At 35.3% G+C, this 21,650-nt stretch overlaps 1 protein-coding gene across 7 annotated transcripts in view; it reads left to right on the forward strand.

Moving 5' to 3' along the window:
* LOC100374414 (AP-3 complex subunit delta-1-like) overlaps positions 1 to 19,245 on the forward strand; it is a 34,846-nt gene extending 15,601 nt beyond the window's left edge. For 2 of the 7 annotated variants that reach the window (XM_085503203.1, XM_085503202.1), the window contains exons 10-31: positions 450 to 499; positions 1,959 to 2,007; positions 2,292 to 2,437; positions 2,588 to 2,736; positions 3,520 to 3,646; positions 4,005 to 4,343; positions 5,190 to 5,335; positions 5,724 to 5,813; positions 6,055 to 6,254; positions 6,992 to 7,066; positions 8,822 to 8,979; positions 9,610 to 9,692; positions 10,083 to 10,269; positions 10,543 to 10,758; positions 11,445 to 11,561; positions 12,762 to 12,926; positions 13,485 to 13,532; positions 16,406 to 16,543; positions 17,171 to 17,311; positions 17,620 to 17,705; positions 18,109 to 18,316; positions 19,076 to 19,245. In XM_085503203.1, the coding sequence (XP_085359329.1) occupies positions 450 to 499; positions 1,959 to 2,007; positions 2,292 to 2,437; positions 2,588 to 2,736; positions 3,520 to 3,646; positions 4,005 to 4,343; positions 5,190 to 5,335; positions 5,724 to 5,813; positions 6,055 to 6,254; positions 6,992 to 7,066; positions 8,822 to 8,979; positions 9,610 to 9,692; positions 10,083 to 10,269; positions 10,543 to 10,758; positions 11,445 to 11,561; positions 12,762 to 12,926; positions 13,485 to 13,532; positions 16,406 to 16,543; positions 17,171 to 17,311; positions 17,620 to 17,705; positions 18,109 to 18,316; positions 19,076 to 19,171 (3,014 nt within the window). In that variant the 3' untranslated portion in view covers positions 19,172 to 19,245. The remainder of the gene's footprint in view (positions 1 to 449; positions 500 to 1,958; positions 2,008 to 2,291; positions 2,438 to 2,587; positions 2,737 to 3,519; positions 3,647 to 4,004; positions 4,344 to 5,189; positions 5,336 to 5,723; positions 5,814 to 6,054; positions 6,255 to 6,991; positions 7,067 to 8,821; positions 8,980 to 9,609; positions 9,693 to 10,082; positions 10,270 to 10,542; positions 10,759 to 11,444; positions 11,562 to 12,761; positions 12,927 to 13,484; positions 13,533 to 16,405; positions 16,544 to 17,170; positions 17,312 to 17,619; positions 17,706 to 18,108; positions 18,317 to 19,075) is intronic. The other 5 variants (XM_085503207.1, XM_085503206.1, XM_085503205.1 and 2 more) reach the window with 4 other exon arrangements.
* The last annotated feature ends 2,405 nt before the right edge of the window (positions 19,246 to 21,650 follow it).

Genomic DNA, 21,650 nt, shown 5'->3' on the forward strand with positions numbered 1-21,650 from the left:
TCCATATGATTAAATTTAAGAGTTAAGTAAGAGTAATGTCTAGAGTATACACAGTAAAATAGGGGGATCCACTTGTGCCCTCAGTAAAGACAAGTCTGTAAACTGATGTTTCACAGTTGAACTGGTCCTTGATATGCAAGTTCTGACACATTCGCCATCAGCCTTTGCAGCGTTAAATAATAAAAACAAAAAAATACATCTCTTATTTTTTTTTCAATTATATTTGAAAATGAAACATAATTCAACCTCTTTTAACATGCAAAGGCTTATGGGTAACCACAATACATTGCTGATGAAGACCAACTATTGCATGTTTTATTGAATGGGAGGAATGCCCCCGTAATGCATTGCACCGTGATCCATATGGCTATGCTGCCTGTACCAGGACACTCTGATCAAGTGGAAATCTCCTGCTCACTATTCTCTTTCTCTCTCTTCCAAACTTACAGTTTTAATCTCATTATCTTCAGGAATGCCCAACCACTCGGCTTCAATACAGGTACATTTACGAGCTTTATACGTCGTGTATTGCTAGATTGATTGATTGATTGATTGACAGAGCAGCCTCCCAAGGAGCCTTATATAAGCACTGTCATCTGCCTTTGAGTCTTGGAATCTTTCAGTGCACACTGTCCTTGTGTCTAACTGGCCAAACCGTAACGTATACTACACCTTGCCCCTTTTCTTTTCAATATGGTGCTTCATTGGGTCAAGGTTTAATTTATTATCGTTAATCCTTTGAACGACAAAGTCAAATTTTGTCATTTTTCACCAAATGTTTTCATATTTGTTTTGTTTTTTTGAAAATTTGATCATGTTCTGTAGGCAATGGGTAATCATGTCTATTTGGTACAAAATTAACAAAGAAATTACAAAAAATTCACAACAAGAATTTGATGAGGAAAAAAAAGATGTTCAAAGGATTAATATGATGGGACATGCTGCTTATTAATTTCAATAATCCATTAATCCATGCTATTCTATGTTGAATATCTAATCCATAAATAAAAAGCATAATACATTTATTGCATTATATTCATCTAAGTAAATGCTCATGTAAGTGAACTTCATTCTGAAATCACAAATTTCTATATAGTACGTTACATCTGCTGTTTGCCATTCTTTTTTCTTTATTTCATAAGATGCCATTCTGAATTCTTTTCCCCCCTTGCGAGTTGACCCCTGAAATAAAATTCTGTCGTACTCCATAATTTAAATCTGAATGAATTTAAAATATATTGGAATAGATTTTACTTCCGTCAGCCTTTGTTGATAATTTATTTATTTAAATGAAATGCTGTGAAGATTTATTGAAATCTGTTAAAATATTGTATTCTATTTAAATATTGTATTCAGGGTTTGATATCTGATTCAGCTGATTTTGTATTGTAATAGTGAATCGAAAACTGAAGAGTACTCATCATGTGAAGTAGTATTATTATTACCAGTAACTTGATTGGATCCAATGTTGTACGAATTGTTTGTGTAAAACAAATTTGTTTTGTGTTTTATGCATGACGTGTAAAATATTTAACATTTGGCTTTTCACAAAAAATATATTTTTTTTCCACAAATTACAATAAAAACCGTCTAGCCTAAGGGAAAATGCATGTATGCCCCATTTGATCTAAAATTATAACAAGAAATTTGAGAAATGTACTGATAAAACAGTGAAAAATATTGAACTAAATTATGGCAAAAAATATATGCTATTTAATTGAGGTTAACTCAGTGAGAGTTCAATTAGGTAATTCAATTAGGTATTTAGTTTGTTTTTAATGAGGAAGTTTGTAAGTGTAATATTTTTATTTTGTTCATAGATAATGTGAGAAACATTTGTAATACGACTACAAAACATTACTGTACCATAGTGCATTAAAAAAACAACTTTGTTACACTTTGTAATGTATGTACATACTGCTTAAATATTTATATTTTACCCATGTACATTTTTACAGCTTTGTGTGCAGAAATTAAGAATTCTTATAGAAGATTCTGATCAGAACTGTAAGTAGAATATTTAGTTGCTTTCACTTGTTGATAGAAATCTAATTTTTAGTTTGGTTCTCTAGATATGGACTACTACGTTAATTTCAAAAATGATTGATTTGATTTGGAGACTTCATTTCATTCCTGAAGAAAAAATTTTATATAAAGTCACTGACTTGCAGAGATTGTCAAACTATAGGGATTACTTTCTCTGTCTCACAAAGACCACATTATGCCATCTATATTATTCTTCTTCATGCCTAGCAGTTCTATTTCACCATCTCTGTATTGTGCATCTGTAGTGAAATATCTTGGTTTGCTGGCCATGGGTAGAATCTTGAAGACTCATCCCAAGTCAGTACAGAGTCATAAAGACCTTATACTTCAGTGTTTGGATGATAAAGATGAATCGATTCGATTGAGAGCGTTGGATCTACTCTATGGTATGGTAAGTGTGCAACTCAACGTGATAGCACATCCACATGAATCACAAAAGATGCACCCATATGGCAAGAGATGTTAGTAACATTTACTCACAGATACATATAAGTTCGGCTAAAAAGTTTGATACTATTCTATTATTATTTGTTCTTCCTAGGTGTCAAAGAAAAATCTAATGGAGATTGTTAAGAAATTGATGATTCATATGGACAAGGCTGAAGGAACGCAGTATCGAGATGAATTACTGTCAAAAATCATCCAGATATGTAGCCAATCAAACTATCAGTATATAACTAACTTTGAATGGTGAGTATTTCCTTGGTTGTCTTAATCCCATGGCTTGAAATGAGAAGACAAGGCCAAATAGACCATTTTCCGTTCACTGCGAGATCCCGGTGTTATGCGTGAAATCGAACATAAAAACAGGGCAAACAAAGTTCGTAGTGGCGACAAACATTGAGTGGGATTTGATAAACGCAAAAGTATTTTGAGGGATTTTTCCATGCTTAATAATGTGCTGTACACATTTGATGATGGTCAATTTCCATGAGGATATTCAAGTGCAATATTCCCCTGTCAAAGATCGGCCTTTTGATTTGAGCTACAAAATATAGAAATTCTAGTTCTCATTTGTAGAGATTTTAGTGGCACGCATCTTCCATGCAACTTGCAAGATCTCGCAGTTGAACGAAGAATCCCCTAGTTGATAACATTTTCCTAGCATATGGGGAATAGGGGACCAAAACGCACCTTTTGGGAAAAGAAATCAAGGAAAGAAAATTGCCATTGATGCTTCCATAAGCTTAAGAACCCCTCTCTCGAAGATTTCACTAATTCTGAACTAACTCTTTGCTGAAGAGTGGTTTTTGGCTTGGCCATAATGATGTGAAGGGAAAGTCATAGTAGTGGCAAAATGTCTGCCATGCGGTGGTGTCGTTGTCTTCATCGTAAACTTTTATGTAAACAAAGTATTCCAATGTTCAACAAATGTTGTATATGTCGTATGGGTCCCATATCGAACATGATCACACTGGCGCTATGACTGGAGTATTTCTTCTGTTATTTATAATTATTCCATTTTCTCGCTAGGTATGTAAGTATTTTAGTTGAGCTGACGAAAATTGAAGGCACTCGACATGGTAAATTAATCGCTTCACAGATGTTGGACGTTGCAATACGCGTCAAAGCCATCAGGCATTTTGCTGTATCTCAAATGGTAAGTTGGTAACCAGTTAAAGTTCACACAGTTAAGGGCATGTCAGTATCTAAACTCCATCCTTTTTTTAAAAGCGTGTAACAAAATAAACAAATCATAAAATTTATACTGTGGATTATTTCAGTTTAGCCTAAATCTCTTTTTGATGAAAATCTTAAATGGGGTTGACATTGATTTATTGGAAAAAAAAAAATATTTTTGTTGATTTCCCCTTTTAGCATATTCAAAAGTAAATTATCAAAATCCAGAAATATTCAAATTTATGTGCATTCGGTCTATGAAAGTATCACAATTTCGTTTGTTCTGTGCTTTACTCTGTATGTAACTGATTGATACTGACTTTTCAATTTCTCCACAGGCCCAGCTGCTTGACAACTCACACTTACTGGTTGGCTCTGCCATGCATCGCAATGGGATATGTGAAGTCTTGTATGCGGCCGCCTGGATAGTCGGCGAGTTCTCTGAACACCTATATGATCCCAGGGCCATATTAGATGCTATGTTACGTAGCCGAGTCACAAGTCTACCTGGTCATATTCAAGGCGTCTATGTTCAGAATATCATCAAGCTGTACAGTTTTATTTTACTGAAATCTGAAAAGGACGATGACAAAGAAGACATGCAGGAGACCACGCAGCTGTTGATCGAGAAGCTGCCCATGTTTGCAGAGAGTGCAGACTTGGAAGTTCAAGAAAGGGTAAGATTGTTCATTGTTGCTTCGATCTGAGTACAGTTAACTTTGATTTACAATCTACATATGAATAAAACTGTACCTGGTTTACAATCTGTATAATGAATACATCTTTACCGGTTTACAATCTGTATATGAATACAACTTTACTGGTTTACAATCTGTATATGAATACAACTTTACTGGTTTACAATCTGTATATGAATACAACTTTACTGGTTTACAATCTGTATATGAATACAACTTTACTGGTTTACAATCTGTATATGAATACAACTTTACTGGTTTACAATCTGTATATGAATACAACTTTACTGGTTTACAATCTGTATATGAATACAACTTTACTGGTTTACAATCTGTATATGAATACAACTTTACTAGTTTACAATCTGTATATGAATACAACTTTACTGGTTTACAATCTGTTTATGAATACAACTTTACTGGTTTACAATCTGTATATGAATACAACTTTACTGGTTTACAATCTGTATATGAATACAACTTTACTGGTTTACAATCTGTATATGAATACAACTTTACTGGTTTACAATCTGTATATGAATACAACTGTACCGTTTTACAATCTGCATATGAATACAACTGTAGCAGTTTACAATCTGCATATGAATACAACTTTACTGATTTACAGATTGTATATTTATACCAAATTACCGGTTTTAAATCTGCATCCGAATACCAATTTAGCAGTGCAAAACTGATAATTTGCTCTTCTGAGTCTAGGTTTGGGTAAGATAGGTAAGTGGAGTGATCACTTGTCTTAGAAAAGTAAGATCTAAACATTTTTTATTCTAATAATAGTTAGTCTTAAATCTTTCTTCTCTGCAGGCATGTTCCATTCTTCAGCTGTTAAAATATGTACTGAAACTACAAGCTAAGGAAGTAGAGGTTGGCGAAGAGGTAGCTGCTTTGTTTGACGGTGAATTGAATCCTGTAGCTCCAAAAGCACAGAGAAAAGTACCTGTACCAGAAGGGTCGGTATAAAATGAATTTTAGTTTTTCTTCAGCCAAAATTGTGTTATCTTTGTGTCCATGCGTATGTTCTAAGATGGGAATGTATTACGTTTTAAAAGGAAAACAAAAAAATCACACTTTGCTTCAAATCTAAATAATCATTACCTACACCAGGGCCCCAAATTTACCGAGACCACAACTACAATTGCTCTGATGCCCTACCCGACTGCCTGTTCTGCCGCCCTCAATTTTTTACAACACAGTTTCAACACAAGTTGCTTCGAAAATTGGTGACATGAAAATTCTGATGTTCAAGCAAACTTGACAAACTTGACATCGTAATGACGATATAAATAGATACATGATATAATTGTGTGCAAGCCTGACAGTGTAATGTTTCATTCACAGGCTTGATCTCGATAAATGGATCAACGAACCTCCATCTGAAGATGAAGACGAAAATCCAATTGAAGCGTTGTTTGTTTCTGATGAGCACGGGTAGGATTAAAATGTCACTTGTCAGTTATTACGACCATGATCAGAACAATCCATCAAAGTACAGATGTAGCCTGGATGTAGACAACTCCTTTGTGTCTGTTAAACATGCAAAGGACAACATCGGTTCTTGTCTAGTGGCACTGTCTGTCGACTGTACCAGTCAAATATTTTAGATTAGAATTCTAGTACATTAATGTGGTATTGAAAGATTCATTGAAATAACAAGCATTCAAAATTTCAGGTCAATGGGTCAATCCTCACGGAAATATGAAGAGCCCACGGAGGATGAACTGAGAAGACGCCGCGATATGAGACGTCAGCAACAAGAAAACAATCCGCACTATCTGAGACCTGATTCACCGTCTAAGAAAAAAGACTCGGCTTACATGAATGACATTCCAGTCGCAAAAATAGATTTATCTGTACCGTTACATGTACCAGGTGAGTCAGTTATGTTACGCCTATTATCATTGGTGTAACAGGCAAATTATTTAAATTTGTAACAGTTACCCTCATGTAAGACACATTCTCATTGGTTCGCCAGATGTGTTAGTTCAGTCTCCCTTCTTTTGATATTACATAAAGTGCTTGAAATCTGGAAACAATATGATTACATATTAAAGGCATTTTGTGTATTGAAAACTACAAATGTCTTGACTAGTTCCAGTGTATGGGAAAATAATTTTTTTTTAATGTCCTAAATAATCATCTTTAAAATTCTGTTTAATTTATTGGCATCTTCGTGATATCAGTGTTTTTTATCTTTTCATCTTACTGCATGCGATCTTCTAAACCTAAATCATGATCTGTTCATGTTTTTCTTCTCACGTCATGTCTGTCTTAAAATTTTCATAACAAACAGATGTTGTCAAAAAGGTTGTGCAAACAGTATACTTGGTATTTGCAGGTGATTCTCCCAAATAAGTATTAAGTAAACTACTAATTTGTGCATATGCGATGTGATTTGTTTCGTTCAGCTACCGTGCTTTGGTTGGAAACCTTTGTACTTTACTGAAATCTGATCCTGGAAAAAAAAAAAAATTAAATCCTAGAGTTTGCTTCGGTGTGATAACGTGTCCACTGTTATTTTGAAAAATTGTTAAATGTGGCTTGCCTTTTTGACAAGAGCTGTAAGTCATTTTTGATCATCTTGACTAATGCTCCAACCATTTATCTAGGCTTGAAACGTAAAAAGGGTACTAGTAGATCTGGTGGCGGGAGAGGACCCAAATCTGCCTATTCTCACATCCCAGGTGATTTAGAGCTTTATTCTCATCATCGTTTCACTATCTCGACTCTTTCACCCGCTCTTTTGATTATTTTTATCACCTCTGGCTTCAAATCATTCATCTCAGAACTTAATAAAATAAATTCTTGTATGAAGTGGGCTGTTTTTCATTTTTACTTTAAAAAAAAAAACACACCACCAGGTTAAAATCCTTTGTAAAATTTAGCAATTCAATTTTCGCCATTATTTTATCTGAAAACCCCAGATCTTGGTGGTGGTTTTCATGTCGCTCTCCCGCCCGCTTTATTTGGGTGCAAGAGTTCAAGATATTTTTTTTGTGATGTCTGTGATGTGATGATTTGTGTCGTTCTAATCTTACTTGATGTGTTATATGTTACTGAAATGCATGATGATATCATTTAACTCTTTAATTAATTGTTATTTTTTTTTTTTCTTCGTGAGTACAAGTTAAGTTTGATTGACACTGGCAACTCTGAGTGTTAATCTTTCACCTTAGTGTTCCTGAATAGTTTGGAGTTAGTTTAACGCTGTGAATGCCGTAATGTTTTCTGTCTAAATGCTGTTGCAACGTTTTTTTCACTTTTTTATTAAATGAATATTTCTATAATATCTTTGTTAGTTTTGGAACAATTGAACATCTATTCTCAATGGCTATCGGTTTTGATCGACAATTTAAAAATACACACAAATTTGGTTTGAATTTGTCAAAAGTTGTCAACTCCCCAAAAAAATGTTTTCACCTTTCACTTTCATCTTTTTCTCTATATTTTGTTTCAAAAATTATGATCAAGACCTGTAGACACTTAATACTGTGTAAAAATATGGAAAAGAAAGAATATTGAGATTTTGGAAAGACAAATACTGTTGTTGAAAATGTTTAAAGTTGTCTCTTACTGAGTGTGTGCACCTTAGTGTTAATCCATGCCACAGTATGCCATGTGCTGTTCCCTTCCAGCTCGTGTGCCAGGCAGCAGCTTCTAAATGTAATAATGAATGGTTCCTAAAATGTAAAGTTACGATTCAAGTTAGTCATGTAAAAATAAATTACCCTTGGTGTATGGTACACAACTGTCACTAATTTCTGCTTTCAGTGCCTGGTGAATAATAAGATAATAAGGTATACTAATGTACTTGTACATGTGGGTGTGTTTCTTACAAAGTTAGTGCAATGCCATTGTATCACCAATCTCATTATCTTATGTACTATGGTAGCTCCCTGATCCTAGTTTTTTCACTTCTCACTCTCCGCTATTTTTATATGCCATTCAAAGTATGATTTGACAAACATCTGAATGAAGCACAGACCAAAACTGATGGGATATGAGCATGAGTGTGAGATCTTGTAACCGTCACTCAGAACATCTTGCAAATATCGGTGCTGTTGCATTTGTGATTAGATGCGTATTATTTTGTTGGTTAAGAGCTTCCAATGCTATACATGTGTAGAAGACAATACAGTTTTACTTGCTTATACTTGCTTTAGTCTACAGCTGAAATACATTTGTAGTGTAGTGTTTGAAAAGTAGAAGAATGATCACGATAAAAATACTTGCAAATTATATTCATGAGCTGGAAATTTGAATATAATTCCTGTCGTGGTAGGTGGAATGGTGCATGTACACAAAGTGGCGATATGTACGCAATACCGGTATGTACCTTTGCTGAACCGGGCAATAAGTTGACATTGATAGATCTTGGTAGCCTAGTAATCTTTGATGACTGGAAGATGTAAAACCTATTTGTGTATTCCTTGAAACAGGAATGACAGTTACTGACAAGTATATGAAGGAGCAAACTAAGAAGGAGAAAAGAAAAAAGAAAAAGAAGAAAGGTCGTAAAGGGAGAGCCAGAGAGACGGATTCTGAAGAAGACATCCCAGTCATGCACGAAGTGGACACCACAGTGGATATGCCTGAGGTGAGTGCATTCTATGTCATCAGATTGCACACTGTGAATAGTAGAGTTACACTGTGTAATAAGATCTGTACAAAAAGGTAGTGTTTGATTAATTGACAGCCTTATTAGGAGGTAGACTTTCCAAATAAGGGTGCGTGTGTGGGTCAATATGTGGTTAGGTTTGAACTGATGGTAAGTTTGAAATTTAACCGTGTATTTGTGTAATGGTTTAAACACCATAAAAGAACATCGCCACATTTGTTCTACTAGAAGCTTGTACTGTATGTTTATAACAGAGATGTTTCTTTGATAAAAATAGAACATGCATGTATCTCAATGTCTGATCCAGTATGCAAAAAATACAATTTTTGTTTTTTGCATTTCTATTAACCTTTCTCGCCCAACTTTTTCTGAAGGAAAGAATATATATATATATAACCATTTTGTGAATTAGTGATGAAAAGAGAAAACTGGTAGTAAGAAGGTTAAGAGTTGAGCTTCTAAAAAAACTCAGGAACTCAACATTCAGTTAATTTTAAAGAAAAAATAGTGCATATAATGACATGGGAGCCCTTATATGGACATGAACTGACCATAGAGGACGTCACCACCTTGCCAGTATTGTTTCATTGATGTAATGTGTATTTTCAGGGTGCAACACTGAGTGATGGTGAAGAAGAGCGCATGGATCCAAATGATCCTCACAGGGCTTTAGCTGATATTGATATTGACAAGTAAGATATGGCTATTAAAGTTAATCATCGTATCGTTCATGGAGTCTCTATCATCATGCCACAGAACACTGAAAAGATTTCTGAAAAATTTAAATCAAAGTCTCATGTGCTTTGTCAGTTAAGCTTATTATGTGATACAAGACAACATTATCTATTGGTTTAAATTTGAAAATGATAACGAGTTGTTTGCGAGGAACGCTGATTGATCCAGCACTTTAGCATGCCCAACAAAATCATTCAATTCAACTGAGGTCAAATACAGCTTTTCCGAACATGATCATGCAAAGGGTTTGTAAGAACTGCCATGAATGGTCGGTTTCAGTGAGACTGGGAATTTGATGATGCTTTTTGTACATAATAGTACATGTATTATTTGCTTTCTTCTTGTAGACCTCTAGAATCCTCAGAAACCTTGCCAGTTCGAACACATAGGGTAGTGAACGATGTACCACAGTCCGTGCCGTCTACTGGTTTAAAACTAGCAGAAACACTACCTGTGGAAGAAGAAAAACCCAAGAAAAAACATCACAGAAAGAAAGATGAAAAGGAGAGGAAAAAAGATAGGAAGGAAAGAAAGGTGAAATAGATTATTGTCATTGCTGACTTGTAGTGGTTTTGCCATCTCTGTTGGCTGTCTTTGAGATTTGCCATGCTGATGCTCATAGTGGTGTTTTTTGTGTCACATATGCGTTTAATAGATATGAGCCCCATATTAATAAAGTTGGCAACTTTCATTGTTGTATAGTTGTAAAGATCGCTCGCATGCGTGGTGTGGCCTGTCGACCATCACTCTTTAAATACACAAGCGACAGTGTTAGTTAACAAATAAAATTATTATTCATAATTTAAGAAAAAGAAACGAGCTGAGTCAGTAGAAGAGATGAAACTGACGCAGGAAACCAAAGAAGAAGCGGAGAATAACTTGATGGGTTATTCTGAATTTGATACATCGCAAGGTGGTGGAGAGGCTGATGATGAGCTAAGCCGAGAGTCCCCTGCCACGCCACCACCTACACCGAAAACACCTCCAGAAGATGAAGATGCGACAGACGCCAAGTTAACCGAGGTAACTATCTTACTGATGAATGTGATGAACCTGTTGTAGTCTGGGTTGATCAGAAGATAAATCCAGTTGTAATAACATATTTAATTTATTATAATTGACAGTCCAATCTATCAATAATGGATAAATGTATTCCATGTTCGGTTAAAGCTATCTTGACACCTTACATTGCAAATTGAGAATGGTTAACAGTAAACTACACAGCCTAAGATGTACATGTATTTGTATTCATGTGTAACGTTATACATGCATTGTATCACGTTTATATTGCTGCATTGAAAACACTGTACCGTTTCGTATTCTGTAAATATATAAGTTTGTCATTACTGTATTATCGTATCGTCTTGTACATGTATTCCCATCCATCCATCCCAGTTTAAGGGCTCGCTTCTGAGAGTAAATCAGTTAATTTTTTCAAGCACACCATATATTTTATCATCTTATATTATTTATATACATCCATCCCCCTTTTCCTTGCAATAATTGGGGAGCGCCCCCCACCAGGCACACTTTTTATCATGCACTGGTTATCCCTTGCTGTTGTATGCTGTATTGCTGCGACACACAAAATATTTGTTTTTTAATGTGCTGACCAAATTTATGACTGCATGATCATTGTGTATTTTAGCCAGTAATGCATGCGGCGCTTTAAATGTCCACCTCTTTAGTTGTCTGTTGTTCTCACCTAGCTGGATGATATTAACTTCTGGTTATCTGCCACCGATGCCCCAAAGCCAGGAGAAGCCGAAAACCTTAAGGAAGCAAACGAAGCTGCAGTCGAAGAACTAGAAGAACGTCCCATAGAGGTATCTGTATTACTGTATTACATCATCACAGCTGACAGCGTGATTGCAATTATTTTGTTTTCACTTACAGCATCTGCATGTTGCATGCCCCCCTCCTTCCCTTCTTTCCCTTATATGTATAAATGTGATAAATGATAATGTGTGTTTCCATGAATGTTATAATGTGGTTTATGTACATATTGATTAACATGTTGTAACTCTACATTTTTTCTATCAGAAGTTGCCCTTAGTAAACATGTGTTAAAAACACTATAATTGTAATATCTGGCCATGTGAAAAATACATGGATGTAATTTACAGAAAATTTAATTGGCCTTTTAGTTCTAGTTTTAGTACATCTAGTATACAGACATCATTCATGATTATTTGGTAAATCATGAGGTGGGCAGGGAGGCAATCTGTGTAATCGTGTTACATTTCGCAGAGATGTGATTTATCCATACTGTAGTGTCAAAAAAAAAAATACTGAAACCCATATATGGTATGATACTAATTTGTGATTGAGTAGCTATTAAATATTGTATAGTCCTCGATCATTCACTTTGCTTTAATTTCACTATCTTCACAGATAAGTGAAATGCACTTTAAATTAAATCTATGTGGACATGTAGTATTAACAAATGAACTCATTGTTTCCCTGTAAAACTTAGCAAACTCAGTGAATATTATGAAAATAGTGAAATTAAATAACAGGGAAAATTAATGTTTTCACAGTACATGTACTAACCTCCTGAACAGTAAAAAAAATATATATGTGATTCCATTGTACTAATCATCTGTTCCACGTCTCATAATATTTGTCTAAGATTTTCTGAGCTTGTGGAGTCGATGCAATGCTTACAAGATTGTGCCTTATTGGCTATCCAACCCTAACACCTCACAGTCAAAACCAATCAGGGAGCAGCTTGATTGTTTGTTGATGCATTTCTCGATAAATCAATTTCATCCTGATTCAACTGAGGTAGTGTTCATCTGGCATAGTCCGTGTTCATTTTCTGCTTCTCTTTAAACATCTTCATACTCACTGCCTTTATCTGCTTTTAATATTTGTACATTACTCATATTATAAATAAGACAAGCTGTATTGATTTTTATTTTTTTTTAACAGGCTACAGTCAAGAGTAATTAATTCCAATGATTCATCTTTGACTTTGAATGATTGAACAGTAATTGCATCCACATTGTCTCTGTTTTGTTTAGAAACATAAAAAGAAGAAAGAGAAGAAAGCAAAGAAAGAGAAACGAGAGAAGAAAGAAAAGAAAAAGAAGCACCGCAAGGAGGAGGAGGAGAAGGAGGAGGAAGAACCGACAACGTTTGAAGAGGTTGTTGATAATGAACCAGCCATTACTGAAGCCCCACTGCCAGTACGTATACATTCAGGATACTGGGCTATATCTCTATTTGCAGACTCGGGGCACTACCCATATATGAAAATTCTTATATACGGTTAAATATCCCCTATCCAACACAGTCGCTGAGCCAAACAACTATCAGTTCCTTGTAACCTTATTATTCACAAATAATCCATAGCTTTTTTGCGTTGTGGCTAGCGGTGAACTTTCGCTCACAGACAAGAAAAATGGGATACAGTTCTTACTGAGGTTAAAATTAAAGATGGCCACCACTGAACTACCGAGGCCAAGATTGTTTTGGTTAACATTTTGAGCACCCAAGTCAACTTTTGTCGCTGTATTCAAAATTGAATGCTTATTTTTTTCCAAAATTAACAAATTCAAGAAACAATTTCTTGAAATTTTTTTGAAAATTTGCCAAATGAAATGTTGCACCAAAAGTGTAGTGAAAAAGCAATGGTGTTCTAGAGGTTATTGAATGAGTTAGTGTAATTTGTAGTCTTCCATATGCTTGGTTTAGGTTTTATGCATTTTAATTTAAAACTCATTGTTTTTGTTTTTTATTCCTAGCCAATGTCAAGTTACAAATTATTGGGAGAAAGTGAATTCATTAAAATGGTAAGTGTAATTTTGTTATACAAATGCCCATTTTGCATATTGTTGTAACCCCCAATCAGGGATTATGCTCACCAAGCTTGCTAAACACAAGTCTCTGGCTGTAAATCCAGAAACTCTTATTTACACGAGCTGTTAATTTTTTTAGTCCCCATCGGACGTTGTCTGGAACAGGGATTTATTTTTTATTTGGTTGACCTTTGACCGACTGGCGGCCATTTTGTCCCAAAAAACACACAAAAACCATTTAGACTTGTCATTAACTGTTTCTCGGAAATGCCTTGACCGATTTCATTCAAACTTGACATCAATCATGGTAGGTTACTGATGCACGGCATTTTTTTTGTGATTCGATTCAAAATGGTGGCCATTTTGTTTTTAGTCCCCGTTCGAACGCAGTCCGAAAACGGGGACTTATGTTTTGCCCTGTGTGCGTCCGTCCGTGCGTCCGTGATCACCTGTATCTCGAACATGCATGGACCGATTAAGTTCAAACTTCACTCATACATCACACATTATATGGGACATATGCACATGCATTTTTTTCATGATCCGATTAACGATAGTCGAATAGTGGCCATTTTAAGGCCGAAAATGCATCAAAATCGCACATTTTCACCATTCCGAACCCGGATCTCGGTTATGCATGGACGGATTTTGTTCAAATTTGGTACATACATTAAACATAATAGGACCTTGATGCACGTCTTTTTTTTTTTTGGATCGGGTTCGAAATGGCCGACTGGCGGCCATTTTGTTTTAAAGAATTCAGTTCTGGATCCGTATCTGAGACATGCTTGGATTGATCGAGTTCAAACTTCACACACACAAGGTACATCATGTCACAAATATGTATGTGCATTTGTTTCATGATCTCATTAACGATAGCCAAATGGCGGCCACTTTAAGGCCGAAAATGCATTGAAATCGCACATTTTCACCATTCCGGACCCGGATCTCAGTTATGCATGGACGGATTTCATTCAAATTTGGTACATACATTAAACATAATAGGACCTTGATGCACGTCATTTTTTTTTTCCCGGATCAAGTTCGAAATAGCCGACTGGCGGCCATTTTGTTTTAAAGAATTCAGTTCTGGATCCGTATCCGAGACATGTCTGGATTGATCAAGTTCAAACTTCACACACACAAGGTACATCATGTTACAAATATGTATGTGCATTTGTTTCATGATCTCATTAACGATAGCCAAATGGGGGCCGCTTTAAGGCCGAAAATGCATTGAAATCGCACATTTTCACCATTCCGGACCCAGATCTCAGTTATGCATGGACGGATTTCATTCAAATTTGGTACATACATTAAACATAATAGGACCTTGATGCACGTCATTTTTTTTTCCGGATCAAGTTCGAAATAGCCGACTGGCGGCCATTTTGTTTTAAAGAATTCAGTTCTGGATCCGTATCCGAGACATGTCTGGATTGATCGAGTTCAAACTTCACACACACAAGGTACATCATGTCACAAATATGTATGTGCATTTGTTTCATGATCTCATTAACGATAGCCAAATGGGGGCCGCTTTAAGGCCGAAAATGCATTGAAATCGCACATTTTCACCATTCCGGACCCGTATCTCAGTTATGCATGGATGGATTTTGTTCAAATTTGGTACATACATTAAACATAATAGGACCTTGATGCACGTCTTTTTTTTTCGGATCAAGTTCGAAATGGCCGACTGGCGGCCATTTTGTTAAAGAATTCAGTTCTGGATCCGTATCCAAGACATGTCTGGATTGATCAAGTTCAAACTTCACACACACATGGTACATCATGTCACAAATAGATATGTGCATTTGTTTCATGATCTGCTTAAAATGGCCATCATTCCGCTATTGTTAAGGCCAAAAATGCATCAAAATCACGTATTTTCACAATTCCAGAACCGGATCTCAGTCATGCATGGATGGATTTTGTTCAGATTTAGCACAATGTGTTGTACATATGCAGGTGCATTTCGGTCATGATCTGCTTTGAATGTATATGTCACTCAAATATGAACGGAACGGGGACGTGTCATTGACAATGACTTGTTTACAAGTGTTCTGCCCATTTTACAGAGATAATTTTACAGATTGGGTTTAAATTTGGTACAAAGGCAAGATATAATGGGTTAAATGTTGTTGTTTTTTTCAAAGTTAGTACATCACAAGTCATGATACATGTGAATATCCTGTGTTTTATTTTGTTGACCTTCAACTGACAGCCATTAATTATCCCAAAAATCAACATTTGGACATGCCATTAACAGTTTCTGGGGCATGCCTTGACCAATTTCATTCAAACTTAGTCTTCACACCTGTTTTATGCACATTTGTAGTTAATATGCTAAATACTAATATTTAAACATACTTTGCTTTTCATTGTTTGACAAAGTCACTAAAAACATTATCATTGATAATGACTTGTTTTCTCTGATATGAATGTTTCTTCTGAAAACTCTTTTTGCTGATATAATACTACTGGGCTCTCACCAGATTTTTTAGAAGTGTTAGTAAAGTTCGTAATTCAGAAAGGAAAGCTAGAAATATAGCGTTTCAATATAATTACTAATGTCATTTTATACTAATTTAGCTTGAGGTTTGTAGTAAATTCTGAAAAGAAGAAATCTCAATTTCCTAATAACAGAAAAAACGGCTATGTCAATGACAGTTCATTCAAATCGTGTTGTATAAGCCCAGGTATATGCCTTCACAGCATGATCATCATCCACACATTGTTTGCTATTGAGTTTTGTAGCCTGTAAAACTGTGATGACATGAATTGTGTTGAATTTATACCAAAGATGATGTACTCCTTTATATTTATATGTAAGAACAATTTCTACATGTGTATTCTGTTTATAGACGTACGAAACAAGAGTTTCACCGACGCAACCACAGCAAGTTATAGTATCTGTTATATTCAGTAATTTATCAGACAAGCACTTAAAGTCCCTAGACTTCAATGTCATGGATTCATTGAATACAAAATTAACCAGGGAGGTAAGTTCAACAGTTTTGTTTTCCACTCCTTTAAAACTAATGGTGATACCTATTTGAGTGAGATGCAGGCCTTGAACTCAATGGAGACATCAAACACAATAATTATTGTCTTGAAACAGATGCTCAACCAATTTTCCTTGGTCCCCTTCAGTATTCCTTATACTATTCCTATAGTTGTATTCATGCACAGCTCCTTGGCACGGGCTAAGAGGTCAAAAACGTTAGCCCGTGCTAAGAAAACATGTGCGAACACCTAGCTTGGGGCCGAAACATCATTGTATTCAATGTCCATTTGCATTTACTTTATTCTTAACTATTCATTTTGATATGCCATTTGTGAAATGTCAATCAACAAATGCAAATCTACGGACATTGATCTCTGGAAAAAAAAAAAATTGATGATGACTCTATACTATTGTTTCCTCCTGTGCGTGATTACAATTGGGTCCAGTTGATATGTAAACGTATGAGATTAGCTTTATAGCCCATACTTGATGTAGCCTGAACATGACTTATGATGCCAAAGTAATTTTATCAATTTTGGCCTTGTGATTGGGTGCTCCCTCAACCTTGAAGATCAAGCTCTGTCATGAATTGATTTAACCTGATCATTTGTTTTGATTACAGCACGGTGCTACACCACATGATGGCGTGAAAGTACCATTCCAGCTTCCCCCTAGCGCTGCTAATGAAGGCCAGTTTGCATTTACTCTGCAAAATATTACAATGAATCAAAAACTAAAAGGAACGTTAACTTACATGATTAAGGTGAGGGTTCAACGTTTACGTACATATTTAAAGAATAATGTATCCACTGTTAAGTGGTGTGAAGCCTACAATTTAATTCTTTGCTTGTTTAACACACGACTATAATTTCAAAAACAAAAAAAATTTATAAAAATCTATTTCTTCAATCAACCAGTTTATTTTAATTTGCTGTTTGAACATTGAAATGTTTAAGTTGGATGATTGTATCTCGATATCTCCTGAATTGCTAAAACAGATCTAGAAAACATAATAGTGAGCACAGCACACCTCATCTGTATTATTAAGTATTTGTGATTTCATACTTACAGGATGATGAAGGTACGACGTGTGAAAAGATTGACTTTAAGCTCTTACTGCCTGTATCAGCATACTTTTTAGGGGCACCGTGTAATAGGTTTGTTGAAAAAAAAACTATTCTCTCAGATACCCAATATATACAGCCGAGGACAGAATTGTGTGTGACTGTTGCATGTACGCTGTAAAATGCAAGATGCTTGCAATACAAGTATAAATACTGTCTTTGTATTTTATTATTTACTGCCATGTCTCATCTCAGCGGCTGAATATTTTACATGTCAATAGCAGTTGATGTAGACACAGCAAACAGTGCTCCATCTTTGGCGTACACAACAAGCGTTCCACAGTCCGCGTGTACCAAGAACAGTCGCACTATTCTGTTCTCGGTTGTGAATAAACCAACAGTTACATGATTACATTCTGTTATCTCAATCAATTATGAAATGGCATGCATGATTTTAATTTTGTTTAAATATCATGAATTTTTATTTGTTTTTCAGTGATCGGTTTGCCGAATTGCTTGGTAGTGGTGACCTCTCATTCAAAAGTTCCATTAATCTGACCACAAGAGATACTGAATTCTCACATATTGTAGCTAAGACATGTTTTTATGGGCATTTATCACTGGTAGAGCGTGTTAATAATACAGCGTCTTTCTATGGTTGCTCTATCCAACAACATCATGTATGTCTCTTAGTTAAGCAGTTGGTAAGTTTGTTACTTTCTTCTTACACTCGTACATTTCGGTTATACACACAACAGCAATGACGATTATGGTTGAAAAACCCAACATTGTCGATTATTAACCCTTTGAATGACATAGTCTTATAAAATAAACCCTACTTTATCCGAATTTGACAGGGATAAGGAAAAGCCAGTTTGAGGCTCTGTGTGTTGGTGTATTTGAAAGCAGTGCAGCATCAACCTGTTTTTTTTGACACTCCCAACACATGATAAATTTTTATAGTTTGAGTATGTGTACGTTCAACATTTGGCAATTAAAATTAAAATAATCAATTTCAACGTTTTTGAACACAGACTTGACTTTCTATGTAATAAAATTATGGCAAAACAATTAACTTGTGTGAGCAAAGGATTTTTTTGCATAACGCGTGACAGTAAAATTAATGGTTTTGCAGTAATCGTTTTCAATAGTTGTCATCTGATTTTATATTAATTTTCCAAAAGAGAACAAAATAGTGACAATAGCTTTTTAAATATAATAAAAGTACGCCCTCTATGGTGAAACTGATAGCTTGGGCTTGAAGTTCACATTGAAAATCAATCGGTAAATACAAACATCTTAAATGGCTATCAAAACTTGTCATCTACTGTCTCACAAAAATACAAAATATATACTGCCTGCTGGCCTGGACTAAGTAAATTGCATGTAGCCCATGCCACGCTACAACGTTATTGTAATTTATACCAATAATGTCAACTAATGTATTTTGTTCTTTATTGCAGCCTAGTGGTAGTTTATCTGTGGATGGCAAGAGTTCAAATGATACTTTGTTATCAAGTTACTTGGATGAAATCAAAAACATCCTCAACCAGCCATAGCTGCAATAATATTTACTTAAGATCCTAGATTTTGAAGAGAAAAAAAATACGAGGCTGACATGTGATGCTGTCATGTATGCATCTCCTCCCTCCCCCTCCACCTCCCCCCCCCCTACACTCCTGTCCTTGGGGAAAAATTATGAAACGATTGTGATTGACAGTCATGCGTATTTATTATGCTGCTATGATGTGTCGTTCCACAGCAGATATTTATTAATTTGTTGTCCCTTGCAATCAGAATCTATGCAGTCTTCCCATAATACAACATTCCTCAATAAATGCATTCAACCTAGAACTCGTACAGATCGAACAAGCTGTACACATCTTTTTTAGCCTCACTCGACCCCATTTTTGTTCGTAAAATGGAATGATCTACATGTATTTGTCTGTTGTTCATAACCATGAACACGGGAGTGGTTTATACAACTGAGCTGACTTTCACAAATCTTATTTCACACTCGGTATGACAATGCCAGTATTCAAGATCGCGGGAGCGATGTAATAGCTCCACGTTTTCTTGTTTATAGCACACTTGGCATTATTTGTTGTATTTAAAGGTCATAGAGAACTGCCTGATTGCCTGAATATTAAACATGTCTGCCTCTCGTTTCAGTACATTTAGTAGACTATAGGCTTTTTATCCCAGCTTTCAAGTCATCACAATACTGTTACTGTTTTAGTTGATGCTCTTTATTCAGCTGCTTGAGATGGTATTGATCTAACAGTCTTGTATTATTTACTTGTAGTAGACTTACACAACTGTCTGCTTTCCTATAAATTTTACTGGACTAACCGTGTTACTTCAAACTTCATCATTCAAGCATTTTTTTTTTATTTTATTTTATTTTATTTATATTTGAATTATTTATAGTTTTTATGTGCATTTATTTTAGTTTAATCAGTTCATCCCATACACGCTTGACTTCCGTATCTGCCCAGTCTAACTATCATTACACCACAAGGTACAAAAGTTTGTGAAGCTGTGCCTAAAGCCTCGGGCAAACCAAACAAAAAAAATTGTTATATACGTTGCTGTGCCTGACCTGAATTGAATTTCGCAGTGGTGGTGTTATTTCTTGAATTGTCACTTAGTTTGCATATAGTTTCTACCTGACACTAGGGGGCGCTGTGTAGTTGATGTCAGATTGAAAAAGTCGAGAGTGTCAACTGGTGGCCTATCTCATGCAACAATGGCTGGGTGTGTTTCTGTAATTCTAAATACATTGCAAAAGAATGAAATAATGCTTGTCGCTTCTTGACACGTAGCTTTTAATAACCCAGTTGAGAGAGGCATCTACTGATACTTGACCTTTTGGACATTATTGTGAATTGCAGTGTCATTATACTGTAAAACCTTTTATTTTCATTGGCATTTAGTTTCACTGTTTTCATGTTTTGAGCAATTTTAAGTTCATGAATTTGACAAAGAAACAACAAGTTCTGTTGTACATGTTCACATGAATTTAATTTGGAGAGTTTTACTCGACAAAAATAGCAAAATTAAAAACCAGCTAATAATTAATGTGTTTAACAGTACGCCCGAGAAGAACCAATTTAATTTCATGCCCCTGTCTGTTATTTACGGTAGTATGCCAGTATGATCCTAGTGACCATAAAACTGAACTTGACCTGCTGTATTTTATGTGTAATGTCTTGTGTATGTATATGCTGATCCTATTTCTAAGTATAAAGCTGAAGTTGTGTGTAGAAAATGAAATAAATTATGTACAGAAATGACTGCATGTCATCTACAAGTAATCATGTTTATGTGCTGAAATAAACAATAGATAAACAATAACATTCACTGAATGTGAGTCTTTTCTTTTTTTTGTGTAGCTATTCCTTAATGTAGATATGGGAACATGCATTCAGTCTACAATGGAGAATAGGTTTGCGTATATATTGGTCTTGAATGAATGTTTTTGACTCCCTGTGCAAAGCACAAAAAGGGAGTCTTTGCAGTTAGTGTGTCTGTCTGTGTGTATGTGTGTCCGTCTGTTCCACTGATATCTCAAGAACCATACATCAGTTTTTGATGAAACTTTGTGCATAGATGCTCTGGGCCAATGCGCAGATTTGATTAGGTTTTGGTAAAAATCCATGCATATTAATTACCTAATTTGCATGATAATTAGCTGATTTTTAACTGTTCCATGACTGTTAAAGAACCACTCATTGGATTTTGCTGAAACTTGGCACACAGATGCTCCAAACTAATGCGCAGATTTGATTAGTTTTGGGTAAAAATCTTTGCTATATTAATTACCTAATTTGCATAATGATTAATTATTTTTCAGCTTTTGATATTTCAAGTAGTAATCATCACATTTCAATGAAATTTGGTACATAGATGTCATAGGACACTGCACAGACCTGATAGTTTTTAGGGTAATATGAGTACATATTAATTACCTAATTAGCATAATTAATTAATTTTCAGCTTCTGATGTTTCAAGTAGTAATCATCACATGACACTTG

The sequence above is a fragment of the Saccoglossus kowalevskii genome, chromosome 9, assembly GCF_978046115.1.
Source record: "Saccoglossus kowalevskii chromosome 9, keSacKowa6.1, whole genome shotgun sequence".
NCBI classification, from domain to species: Eukaryota; Metazoa; Hemichordata; class Enteropneusta; family Harrimaniidae; genus Saccoglossus; species Saccoglossus kowalevskii.